This window comes from Camarhynchus parvulus, chromosome 3 (genome assembly GCF_901933205.1).
Source record: "Camarhynchus parvulus chromosome 3, STF_HiC, whole genome shotgun sequence".
NCBI lineage: Eukaryota > Metazoa > Chordata > Aves > Passeriformes > Thraupidae > Camarhynchus > Camarhynchus parvulus.
The window spans coordinates 729,591-742,701 of NC_044573.1; the positions used below are offsets into that span (position 1 = coordinate 729,591).

The 13,111-nt window shown below is 51.8% G+C and overlaps 1 protein-coding gene across 1 annotated transcript in view; it reads left to right on the forward strand.

Annotated features, from left to right (window-relative positions):
* Positions 1-13,111, forward strand: part of PAK5 (p21 (RAC1) activated kinase 5) — a 78,292-nt gene that overhangs the window by 62,632 nt on the left and 2,549 nt on the right. The window contains exons 4-8 of the mRNA XM_030946369.1: positions 2,782-3,267; positions 5,924-6,057; positions 7,705-7,831; positions 10,206-10,331; positions 12,806-12,940. Coding sequence (XP_030802229.1) covers positions 2,782-3,267; positions 5,924-6,057; positions 7,705-7,831; positions 10,206-10,331; positions 12,806-12,940 — 1,008 coding nt within the window. The remainder of the gene's footprint in view (positions 1-2,781; positions 3,268-5,923; positions 6,058-7,704; positions 7,832-10,205; positions 10,332-12,805; positions 12,941-13,111) is intronic.

The window sequence follows — 13,111 nt, forward strand, 5'->3', positions numbered from 1 at the left end:
AGCTGTGTGTGAGTGCTGCCTGCCACCTCTGTGTGTGGAACAGGCAGTCCTGGGGCTTTGCCCAGCGAAGCAGCAGAGCCAGACCTCTGCCTTTGTGGTCTCAGTGTGGGTTACAGACCATCCCTTCTGCACCTTCCGCCTGGCAGACTGTGCACATGTGGGGGATGCCACTGTGCCATGCTGAATGTCGTGCCAGAGCTTTGGCTGCTCCTTTGACCTGATCTGGAACGAGTGCAGGACTGCTTTCTTCTTTCCTTTGTAGCATTTAAAGTATTTCCATTCAGTAGGGGCTGCATTCAGCAGCAGAAATGGAATTATTGGTGGAGTAAAGTGCATTCATTTTGCTGTGGTGTGGAGCACTGTGTCAGGACAGCCTTGAAGGAGAGCTTCAGTGATTTACTCATTATATCTCCTGACTTCTTGTAGCATTTGGGATTCAGGAAGTGGGTTTACATTGTGCAGCAATGTTAACCTCAGAAAGCCTCCGAAAACTCTTAGCAAGCACACTGAACCCCTGAATGTTCATTCTAAAATTTTACTGCAGAATATTCTTTGGCCAGTGTGTTAAGCCCAATATACTCAGAAATACCAGACACGGGTGAAGCCTCAAATAATTCATTAGCGTGGATTTATCCAGCTTGAATTTCTAGACCAGGTTTTCCCCATCTCAGTGGTTATAAAGAAAATGGTGTATTTACAGCCAAAGCAATAAATTATTTGTCCCTACATACACAGATATATAGGACAGGGTTAGATTGAGTTCCCCTCCCTCCACCGAACCATCTGAGCACTTCTCTGCGTTAATTAGTTTGGCAGATGTAATGTCCTTCATGAAATTCATGTGTCTGACTCCCTTCTGTTTGATGGCCATCCCTGCCTGATGGAGTAAGGGAGATGATGGCTGCAATGGTGTGGATTTCTGCCTCAGCACCCCCAGCACGCTGGGAGGGGACTGCACAGCCCTGCTGCTGCTGCTGGGCGCTCCTGATGCAGGGAGGGTGGCTGTCAGCCCTGCAGGAGGCAGGCTCCAGCTCTTCCCAGGGAAGCCTCTGAGCAGCCCCTCTGCAGGGGCATTCCCTTTTCCCCACTAAAGCTGTGCTGGAAGCCTCTGAGCAGCCCCTCTGCAGGGGCATTCCCTTTTCCCCACTAAAGCTGTGCTGGAAGGCTCTGAGCAGCCCCTCTGCAGGGGCATTCCCTTTTCCCCACTAAAGCTGTGCTGGAAGGCTCTGAGCAGCCCCTCTGCAGGGGCATTCCCTCTCCCCACTACAGCTGTGCTGGAAGGCTCTGAGCAGCCCCTCTGCAGGGGCATTCCCTTTTCCCCAGAGCCTGGTGGAGTGAAGGAAGGCCCAGCAGCCCAGCAGCCCTGGTGGCTCACGGGGAGGTGGGAAAGGCCAGCAGAGAATTGCTCCGGAGGCGCCTCCGGCCCCAGGCTCCTCCTCGCGGTGCAGAGCCCGCGCTGATAAATTGATGCTGCGGCAGATTTTTTTTTTCTTTTTTTTTCTTTTCACTTTTTTTTTTTTTGCAGTCTTAGCATAAAATGGTCAAATGATGTTCCACCGCAGAATTCAATTTCACAGTTCAGTTGGGTCCTTGATTACACTGCCAAATTCAGATTAATGTGCATTTAACTAACATGGATCAGGGACTCCTGGCCGGCAGCCAGCAGTAATAGTAGCAACCGTGAGCTGTGTAGAGTTTGCTGCTCTGTCCATCCCTGTGCAATGCCACTGAAATTGATTGATTAAATGAACTCTTTGCCATAATTATTTGTAATTGTGCTACATGATGAGCCTGTGTCAGACCGCCCCCTGCCCTGAGATGCTCCACACACCGTCAGGAGTCACATATTGTAAATGTGAAGATGCTCTTTTCCAGGGGAAAAAACTATGATTTCTGGGTAGGTTTTTTTGGTTCTACATCTTTTGGGGTGTTTTAGTTTGGATGGAAGCAAGCAAACCATTATGTTTGTAAATGTGGAGTATTTGTTAGCCTTCAATGTAAGAAGCTTAGAGAAGCTTGGAAAATAAAAAAAAAAAAAAAAAGGAACCTACAAATGAACGAGGCTTCCCATTGGGATAATTTCCTTTGCGATTTGCTCTGATTTCAGATGAAAATTAGCAGTTTTGTGACACTGCAGTTAAGTAGTGTGTCACTGTGGAAAATGATTTAAGAAATGGTGAATTGAATTAGGCTCCTCGTCAGACTCACGTAAGCAGTCCTCAGACAACAGCTGGCAGCACGGCAAGACAGGAGGTGACAGGGATTTTAGGGTGCCACCACCTCCTCAGGGAGGGGTTGGGTTATCCCTGAATTGCTGCAGAAAAACATAAGAAAAGGCTAAGAGCTGAGAATCAAAATGCAGGTACTGGTAAGACACAGGTTGGAATTTGCTAGAGGGCGAGTTTTATGGATGTGACAGGGATGGATTCTGGGAGGAAATGGCCCAGAGAGCCTGCAGGGCACTGCAGATGCAGAGCAGATACACTTTTTTGAGCATAGATCCCTTCCAGCGCAGGCCATTCTGTGATTCAGCAAAGACTCTGGGATGCCCAAACAGGTACCTGGACAGAAGAAGGGAGCAGGGATGCACGGGAGATGTCCTGTGTGTGCTGAGGGCACTGCAGCCCCGTGGCTGAGCAGAGCGGGTGCAGTGTGGCAGCACGCTGTGCCAGCTCTGCTGGGCCCTCCAGGGGGCTGGAGATGGATGGAGGGGCAGGGCAGGGCAGGGAGGGAGGGAAGGAGCTGTTCCCAGCCTCATGTGTGTGTGTGTGTGTGTTGCAGGTGGATTATGACCGAGCGCAGCTGGTGGTCAGCCCGCCGCTCTGTGCCTCAGACACCTACCCCCGGGGCCCAGGCAAGCTACCTCAGAGCCAGAGCAAGGGCAGCTACTCGAGCAGCAGCAGCAGCTACCAGTACCCGCTGCTGTACCACAAGGCTCCCCACGTGCAGCAGCCCGGCTCCCCGTACGTGTCCCCGGGCTCGTACCCCAGCTCCCCCAGCCTGGCGCCGGGCGCGTACCCCCCGCCCAGCTGGGGCTCGTGCTCGGAGCAGGCGCCCTCCAGGGTGTCCCACGAGCAGTTCCGCGCCGCCCTGCAGCTGGTGGTGAGCCCCGGGGACCCCCGCGAGTACCTGGACAGCTTCCTCAAGATCGGCGAGGGCTCCACGGGCATCGTGTGCATCGCCACCGAGCGGCACTCGGGCAAGCAGGTGGCCGTCAAGAAGATGGACCTCAGGAAGCAGCAGAGGAGGGAGCTGCTCTTCAATGAGGTAGGAGGGGTTCGGGGGTGTCTCAGGGGTTTTTGGGTTCAACAGGAGACGTGGGCCAAATGCCACCATCAGGAGCCACATTCATACCTTTCCAAACGAGCTGAGGGGTCCCACACGTCTGTGCTTGTATAAATATTGTATAGCCACTGCAGTTTCAAGGGAGCTGCTTCTCCTCCAGGCTTGAAACCTCTGGTGCTGTCCCAGGAAACAGCTGAGAGATGTATCAGCTGCTCCATGCAGTGTGTCACATGCTCAGACGTGGCCCTGCTGCCTTTTCTGTCTGTCTCCTGGCACAGCTGATTCTTCCAGGAGGGAGGATCTGAACTAACCAGGCTATTCCAGAGTGTGTGTGCTGTATTTCTGGCACACATGTGCTTTTTGTTTCCTCCCTCCTTTCTCTCCTAACCATCAACACTCCCTGGACTGTCTTGATGGTACTAAGCTAAGAGCTGTGAGTCCTTTTCCATGGAATTATCGGAGTTAATTCCCACATCTCCTCTCCTGAGTGCTTGCAGCCAGCTCAGAGCCCACAGCTGCTTATGGGGGGCTGTTTTCCCTCTGTATGTTATTTTAAATTTCAGAGCACTGGTTTTCATTTGCCATTTTTTCACCCAGTTTGTTTGGGGCTTGAGAGTACCTTCTGCAACTTGAAGAGTTTCTCATTTTTTTAACTTACTCCCTTAAAGCATCTGGTGGGGTGTGTTCACTGCTCTCTTCTGAGATCACTTGTAAATATCCTGATCAATACCAAAAACACTCCCAAGGAAGCCTCCTGTGAGAATGAACCTTTTAATTCTATATTTTGTTTCCTATACACTATAAGTCTGTCTTCCCTCAGCACATGACAGATTGGATTCTTTAAAACCTTTGAAAACATCACATTTTTAAATTACAATATTAAACAGTTCTTTTAAACTTCAGCCAGTTCTTCTTTACACAGTGAATGTCTGTGCTGGTTCTTTGGGTTGGCTTTGCCTCTGCTGGAGGCTGTGCTTGGCTCTACCTGAGCATCTCTTTAGCAGTGACAGCTTGAAGCAGGTCCTGCATGCTGTGCAGCACCAAGCTGCTTCCCTGCCACGCTCCAGTCACTCGTGTCATCCGAAAATCTCCTGCAGCAGGGATGGAGCCCCTCTGTCTGTGATGGAGTGAGTCCCTCTGTCTGTGAGGAGTCCCTGTGTCTGTGAGGAGTCCCTGTGTCTGTGATGGAGTCCCTGTGTCTGTGATGGAGTCCCTGTGTCTGTGAGGAGTCCCTGTGTCTGTGAGGAGTCCCTGTGTCTGTGATGGAGTCCCTGTGTCTGTGAGGAGTCCCTCTGTCTGTGATGGAGTCCCTGTGTCTGTGATGGAGTCCCTGTGTCTGTGATGGAGTCCCTGTGTCTGTGAGGAGTCCCTGTGTCTGTGATGGAGTCCCTCTGTCTGTGAGAAGTCCTTCTGTCTGTGATGGAGTCCCTGTGTCTGTGAGGAGTCCTTCTGTCTGTGAGGAGTCCCTGTGTCTGTGAGGAGTCCCTGTGTCTGTGATGGAGTCCCTGTGTCTGTGATGGAGCCTTGCCTGGCTGTTCTCTCTCTCTCTCTCATGCTTGTCACTCTGACCCCCTCAGTCCCCTGAGGTCATGGCCACTGTCCTGGCTGGGCTGCCCCCACCGTGGTGGTGCCAGTTCTGGGCAGTCCCTTTGGGGTGCATTTTTGTGGGGGCAGTGCCCTGCTACCTGGCATCCCTGGCACGCTGGGGACAGTGCTTGCTCCACACCTGCCCCAGGAGCCCTGCCCAGCCCCAGAGTGGCCAAATGGCTGCAGGCCCCACCAGGGGAAGGGCCCAGGAAGGCCAAGGGCTATTTAAGCCAGACTCTACTTTTCCTTGGACTTTCTGAGCTGTGCTGGAACCCAGGGCTTGGTGGCTCTATGTGTCCCTTTCTATGTGTTTTCTATCTTTCTCTCTTTCTCCTTTTTCTAATTCCCTCTTCTCGGAATTTTCGAGTAACTTAAAATTGAACTTACAATCAAATTAAAAGCTTACGGTTTGCCAAGATGATTGGGCCAAGTTAATGGGCACTGAGAAGTGTTTTACATGGATTCAATGTTGCACAAAACCTTTTACCAAAGTCCTCGGATTTTTCTTAAGTTGCCAGTGAAGTTTTTTGTTGTTTGATCTCTTGAGAATTTCTTGTTGGTATTTCTCCCATGTCTCTAACTCAGAGTACACAAAAAGCAGTAGTAAGCCTTTAAAAAGTCTCTTTGAGTGAGTTTTGTGGGGCCTTACTCCAGCATTCTGTTGAAAATCTATGCAAAGTGCCATTTACTACGTGATAAAAATGATTTGATGTGTTAAGGGATTGATCAGGTCAAAAAAAGAATCTGTTGTACTGAAAGCAAGTGGCAATAAAAAACCAATTAAATAAACAGGTCTGTTCCTGCAGGCTGAAATAAAACAATTATCTACTGTTTATAGTCTAACAACCAGAGATTCTTTTCTCCCCCTGATGCATTTACAAGGACTGATATTTTAATGTAAATATTCTGATTTTGTTTGTGTGCTGGCGTAAGGATGAGGGAGGATGTGATTCATCGCAGGTCCTTCCCTCAGCACCGGTGACAAAGAAGGTCACAACAAGTGTCAGCTGGAGCCTGTGGCACTGGCAGCTGTCCCTTTGTGCCCCTGCAGGTGGTGATCATGAGGGATTACCACCACGAGAACGTGGTGGACATGTACAACAGTTACCTGGTGGGGGACGAGCTCTGGGTGGTGATGGAGTTCCTGGAGGGCGGCGCCCTGACCGACATCGTCACTCACACCAGGTGGGCAAACTGCACAGAGACACTCAGAGAACAGGGATCCCTGCATTTTATTTGTTCTGGGATTGAACCCATTCCTAGCATGCTCACTGTGCCACCATCAGTAACCAGAGGTGCAGGTGAACTCCTGGGAGCAGCAGCATCTGCTGAACCAAAGGGAAAGAAACACCTGGGAGGGCCTGGTGGGGCTGGGGGTCTGCTAACACTTTGGGAAGAGGTTTAGCACCACACAGCTCTTATCCATTACTTCCTAAAATGGAGGGAAAAAAGTTCTTTTCCCTGTTTGGTGATGTGTATTGTTGGGTTTGCTGTCATAACCATGTCTGCTCTAAGGGTGATTCCTCCTCACAAAAGTTATCTGCAAACCAAGCCCAAAACATAAGGGGAAAAGTATTTTTATGTCAGAATATTTTGTGCTTATGGTGGAGCACATTCCCATATTTCAGTTAATATCCCACCTTTAAAGTAGGAAATTAGCCAGCACAAGAGCTGCAGTGTATGGAACTGCTCTGCCTCTGCTGAGGGGAGACATTAGATTTTACAGCCCTCTTTACATCTGCTCTTTGCTCATCTGCTTCTGATGAGCTGGATAAAATGAGACAGGGAAGAGGGATTCTTTATTTAATTTCTTCTTGAATGAAAGAAAATTAGAATTTCCACACCAAACCAGTGGGAGAATATTTAGGGGAGCAAGAACAAAAGCAAGGAGTTATAAATTAGAAAATTTGTGTTCTCTCCTAGTTAAATGGTGCTTTAGATCCTACCAAGAGTTAGAACACAGGTGTTTTACTTTTGAGTGTTACCTTATGTGCTGAAATAAATCACAGTATTGCAAGTATTTCCCAAACCATTAAAAGATCTATCTTAGATGTTTCTGACAGAAGTTTGACAGCAAACAGATGTTCCCAGGACACCACTTCTTAAGAGCTGTCATCTGTTTTTAAACTCAAAACAGTCTTTTCTTAATCTGCTGGGTTTTTTTTTTTACATTGCATGACCTTCCCTCAAAGATCCTGCTAAAATACTGCAAATGGCACACAAATTAAAGCAGAAATCTCCACAGGTGTTCTTCTGCTTGTGTAAAAGAGATGCTGGGGACATCAGGGATGGGACAGTGGCACCAGGGCGCCCAGCCCATCCCAGGCATTGCACTGTAGCTGAGAGAATGACCCCCCAGTGGGGCTTTTCAGCTGTGCACAGAAATGAGGACTCTTGTTTGTTTTTCTGCTGAAACACCCAGAGTATTTTTATAGAAGGCATGAAAGTGCTCTCAAAGAGCTACAACCCAGGGCCTGATGTTTTGCCTACACAATTAAGGGTGGTTTTCCTCATATTTATTTATTCCACACCTGTTTCCATCCCAGTAGCGAAGCCTGCTTGGCAAGCAGCGAGCTTACTGTAAATAAGGCATTTCTGTGATTTCCCAGAGGGAAATTTCTGTGCTTTCCCAGAGAGCCCAGCACGTGGCACACTCAGCTTTTGACACTAATGCAGAGCTCGCTGCAGGGCTGCTCCCCACACCTCAGCTCCCAGAATCAGCAGCAGGAGTGGCCCCAGAGGTGCTGCAGGCAGATCTCCTGCCCAGGGCTGGCACAGGAGCCCATGCCTGCCCCCTCCCCAGGCTGAGCTGTGTGTGTCCCATCCTTGCAGGATGAACGAGGAGCAGATTGCCACGGTGTGCGTGTCGGTGCTGCGCGCCCTGTCCTACCTGCACCACCAGGGCGTCATCCACCGCGACATCAAGAGCGACTCCATCCTGCTCACCAGCGACGGCAGGGTGAGCCCGAGCTGAGGGGTGCCCTGGGAACAACGGGCACCGCGGGGCTGGCAGTGGCACAGGGCACCTGGTAGAGGGTGTGAACACCTTGTGGGAGAAGCTGAATCCAAGAAACACAGACCTGGCCTCTCTGGTGATTGGCATCTGTGCTGCAGGCAGAGTCCTTGGGGAGGAATTGGAGCCTCAGAGGCGGTGGCAGAGGAAACTAGGCAGTAAGGGTGATGATCAGTGATGGGAGACCTCTCTTTGGACTGCACCACTCCTACCCTGATGCCTTTCAAAAACACTTCCTTTTTACCACACTTAGTTATCACTTACTCAGCAGTTTCTGTACATGTGCTCTGCTTCCCCAAGCTGGCTGGGAGGCCAGCATCAATCTATGCAAATAGGAAATAATCTGCATTACTGTTGAAACCCTCCCCAGATGGTAAGAGTAGCTTTCACACTTTTAAGATGCTTGATAAAAGTTGTCCCACACTTCTGTGTACATTGCTTGCTGTGCCTTTGTGTTGTTAATGAGCAGGGGGAGAAGGGGACAGAATGCTGCACAAGTCTTGCTTACTAAATAAAACGTGGTTTGCACACCAAAAAAATCAGGGTTGCTCCACTGGCCTTAGACACCTGTCTAAGGCAAGACCTGAGGGTTGGACTGAGCCCCCCAGCAGCTTTGGTTTGGAAGCAGATCCAGACCTTCCCCTTCCCCAGGTAAAGCTCTTGGCTCCCCAGGCCTGCTGAATCTGTAGCCAAAGGCTGGCCTAATTTAATGCCCACTCACCAAGGGAGAGGGATTTTCTTCCTGCAGCAGCCACAGGCTGCTCCTCTTGATCCTGTCAAGGAAAGCCAATCCCACGTGTGTAGGAGTTGTTCAGTTGTGATTTCAGTTCATGTTGCTGGAATAACATCTGATCTGTGCTCAGGATCTGCATACAGTGCCTCATTATACTCATTACTCCAGTCCTTATTATCTGCATTGCAGATTTCTTCATGGCTGTGTTGTGCAATTATCTTTTTTTAGAAAATCCTCGTCTTTTATGTACTCCAATGAGCAATAGATATGCAAAACCTCTTGTGCTCCTACAAAAGAAGATTGGGCTCTGCTTCCAAAATATGCATTATTTCTTCCATTCTTCATCCTGTAAACTGAAAAATACATTTAGCGTGGAGCTACTGGAGTTACTGGCTTTGTTTTAGAAATACCAACAATCATTTCGTAATTCTGTTAAAAATAATATCCGTAACTTTTAAAAAAAGTAATGTCTGTGCTGAATCCAAAAGAGAGTGCTGACAATAAGTCTACACAATGCAGGGATTTATGCAGCTTCCCACTCCAGTTGTCCTGGGGCTGTTTGGGCTCCCTCTGTATCCCCAGACACGAGTACTTGATGGGATGCACAGCCTGGGGACCTGGGGCATGGGTCACCATGGGACTGGGCAGTGATGGAGGTTAGGAAAATGTCCAGGAGCATCCCTTGGAGAGCTTCCAGGCCTCCAAGTAAGTACTTGGAGGGGTAAAAAAAAGATTTTAGCCTTAAGGATCAAGCTGTTTCTGGAAGGGGGTGATGCCACCAACCCTCAGACCAGCTTGTTGTGGAACTTTCACCTTGGCATTGTACAGCGACAGAGAGGGGGAGGTGATAATTTTCCATAATTTTTGTTGTTAAAAAAAAACAGTCATAAAAGTGTGAGCCAGGCACATGATGCAGCAGGAGCTGCTCTCGGGAGTGCTCGTGTATCCCGTAATTTCTATTTCAGGTCACTGCCACAGCTGCTCAAGGACAGCACTGATTCCTGAGCTGCCAGCAAAGGGAACAGGTTCACTCTTTGGCACGGAGTCCTGTTCCCTTCCCTGCCTCCTCCAGCTTTGCTCTGCTGCTGCCCAAGGATGGCATCTCCTTCAGTGACACCCACAGTGGGAGGTCCTGGGCCTGGCAGACCCTTGGAAGGGGTTTTATTTTCTGTGGGTGACAAAAAGGAGTGGGGTGAATGTCACTTGTTTCCACATTTTCTGGCAAACCCAGAGATTGTACAAACTGGTAGGAACCACAGGAGGGGTGGGTGTCACTTGGAATATGTGTATTACTGGGTATCACATGTACATAACTGCAAGCATGGGAGTTCTGTTTGGAATATTTTGTTTTCCTTTATTTTTAAGTGTTATAAGCCATCTATCACCTCCCCATCCTTTGCTGGTGGAGAGGCAATGGGCTGTGACAGATGACATCAGGAATGAGCCACCCTCCTACTTCTCCCCTTCACTTTAATGAGCTGTGTGTTACCCCGGCTGGGCTCCCACCCCTGTCCCTGCAGCTGGAGCTGTGCCTTGGAGGGCTTTGTCCTGTAACTCAGGAGGGGCTTTTTCTTCTTCTTTTCACAGATAAAATTGTCTGACTTCGGGTTCTGTGCCCAAGTGTCAAAGGAGGTCCCCAGGAGGAAGTCCCTGGTTGGGACACCCTATTGGATGGCACCAGAGGTGATATCCCGCCTGCCCTACGGCACTGAGGTGAGCACAGGGCACTCCAGAGGGGCTGTCCCAGCTGCACGGGACCAGGCCCACCCCTGCACTGAGGGGCACACGGGCACTGAGGTGCACAGCAGAGGGCTGAGGTGAGCACCCCAGGTGACGAGGGCCAGGGCAGCCCGGGGGCATTCCCAGCTCTCTGTGGCACTGAGGTGAGCACAGGGCACTCCAGAGGGCATTCCCAGCTCCCTGTGGCACTGAGCCCGGAGCACGAGGAGGGCACTCCAGAGGCTGTCCCACTCCCTGGGCACTGAGGACACACAGGCCCACTCCAGTGGCACTGAGGTAGCATTCCGAGGGCATTCCCAGCTCCAGGTGGCACTGAGGTGAGCACAGGGCACTCCAGAGGGGCTGTCCCAGCTCCAGGTGGCACTGAGGTGAGCACAGGGCACTCCAGAGGGCATTCCCAGCTCCAGGTGGCACTGAGGTGAGAGGCATCCCAGCTCCAGGTGCGAGCACAGGGCACTCCAGAGCCCACTCCAGGTGGCACCGAGGTGAGAGGCAGGGCACTCAGAGGCATCCCAGCTCCAGGTGGCACGGGTGAGCACAGGAGAGGGCACTCAGGGCTCCCAGCTCCTGAGGTGGCACTCCAGAGGGATCAGCCCCAGGTGGCACTGAGGCGGGCACTGCACAGGGCACTCCAGAGGGCATTCCCAGCTCCAGGTGGCACCGAGGTGAGCACAGGGCACTGCAGAGGGGCTGTCCCAGGAGGGATATCCCAGGTGAGCACAGGGCACTGCAGGAGGGATATCCCAGCCCCGTGGAGCTGTGTCAGAGCTGTGCAGGTCAGGAACATTTGCACAGCTGTGCTAAATAGCAGTAACTCTGTTTGCCCCAGAGTGCAGCATCGTGCCTGGTTTGGAAGTGTTTCCCCAGGAAGAAGTAATAAATAACAACTCCATTTAGCACTCCCAGCAGTGCAATGCTTTCCCATATTTCAGCCTGGGGTGCTGCAGTGAAGGGAAGTGCCCTGATTTGCACACTGTAAAAGGCCCTGTGCTGCTGTTTAACACCCAGCCTGCAGGCTGGAGCTGCCTTGCCAAAGCAGCAGCCACCTCACACACCCCCTGCCCAGCCCGGTGGCACCAGTGTGTGCCAGGGCCCCTCTGCTCTCATGCTGCCATTGCCCGCTCCAGAGGAGAGCCAAGGGAAGCAGCCGGGGCCAGCTGGGGGCTGCACTGCCACCCTCTGTGGCAGGACTGCTCTCCATCCACGGGCTCCTTCCGTGCAGTCATTGCTGCCATCAGCTGGGACACGGGGCTGGGAAAAGCCCCTCTGTGGGAGCTGTTTCAGGCACTGCCTGATGTTCTGGGAGAGGCAAGGCACACGATTTACTGGAAGCCTTCAGAGGAGCCCAGCAAGGAGGGAGCTCTGCAGTGCCACAGCCCCTGCACGGGCAGCTGTGAGTGGCAGAGGGGACCCGGTGACAGTGACACACCCTCCTCTGTGGGGACACAGCTGCCTCTGCTCCTCTGCCTGGGGACACAGCTGCTGCAGAGCCAGGACACGGGATGGTCACACATGGCTTCACTAGACGTACCTGCACTGAACACATCTACAAATCCAGATGTACTCAGGGAAGGGAGATGAGCTGAGCAGGAGCTGCTCCATCCTCACACTGCTCTGGCACGGCACAGTAAGAGCACCCTGCAGGCACTGCTCTCCACCCAGGATCTGTGCTGTTGGAGAAGACATTCCAGAGATAATAGCATCAACTATTATTAGCCCATTAATAGCTTAGGGGGATTATAAAGTGGCTGAACTTAGGGCTGCATTAAGTTTCCTCACCAGAAGGGAAAGGGGAAAAAAAGGATTTAAGCTAAAGGATAGTGTTGGCAAAAGAGCAAAAGCAGAATGAACTGGCCCTGGCAGTGTTTGGGTTGGCAAATGACAGGAATTACAGTCACCAGAGGGCTGGGATTCTGGAGCAGCTCTGCAGCAGGCCAGGACTAAGAAAAGGAAAGAAAAGTGATTTTTTTTGAGCTGGAGCTGAATCACTTTCCAGAGGTGTTACATAATGTGCTACCTGTGCTGGCTGTAAACAAGCCTGGCTGTAGTGAGTGCTTGCGTTTGCCTTGGGCTCTGGAATGGACGTGCCATAGTCTTTAAGCTCCAGGGGAACAAAGTGATTCCACAGCAGCTGAAGTGTACCCTGCTCTCCAGCAGCTGCAGGGCCAGCCTGGGGGGCGTTCAGTGGATGCAAGTCAGTGCAGCTGGAATGCAGGGCAGCAGGACACAGCCTCTCCAAGGGTGGAGCTTCCAGTGGGCAGCACCTGAGGCAGCTGCAGAGCCTGGTTTGTGAGCCCCTGCTGGTCTGGTCTGTCAAGCACTCCCTGCAGAAGGAAAGCCACGGTTGGCTGGTAAAAAAGAACAATGGATGGTGCTGGTGCTGGCTGGGCAGGCAGCAAGGAGCCAGCGCTGTGCCAGCAGTGCCCCTGAGCCCTGTGCTGTTGCAGGTGGACATCTGGTCCCTGGGCATCATGGTGATGGAGATGATCGACGGGGAGCCGCCGTACTTCAACGAGCCGCCGCTGCAGGCCATGCGCCGCATCCGGGACAACCTCCCGCCCCGCGTCAAGGACACGCACAAGGTCAGCCTTCCCTGCCACCAGGGCCTGCCACTGGCCCTGGCAGGGACCCTGCAGGCACACCCTGCCCGCCCAAACCCTCACTCCCACCTCCAAGGGGCCCCTGGAGCCGTGGGTGCCACGCAGGGCTCCTGGTGGGGCAGAAGAGAGGCTGAAGCCATCAGTCACAGCCTT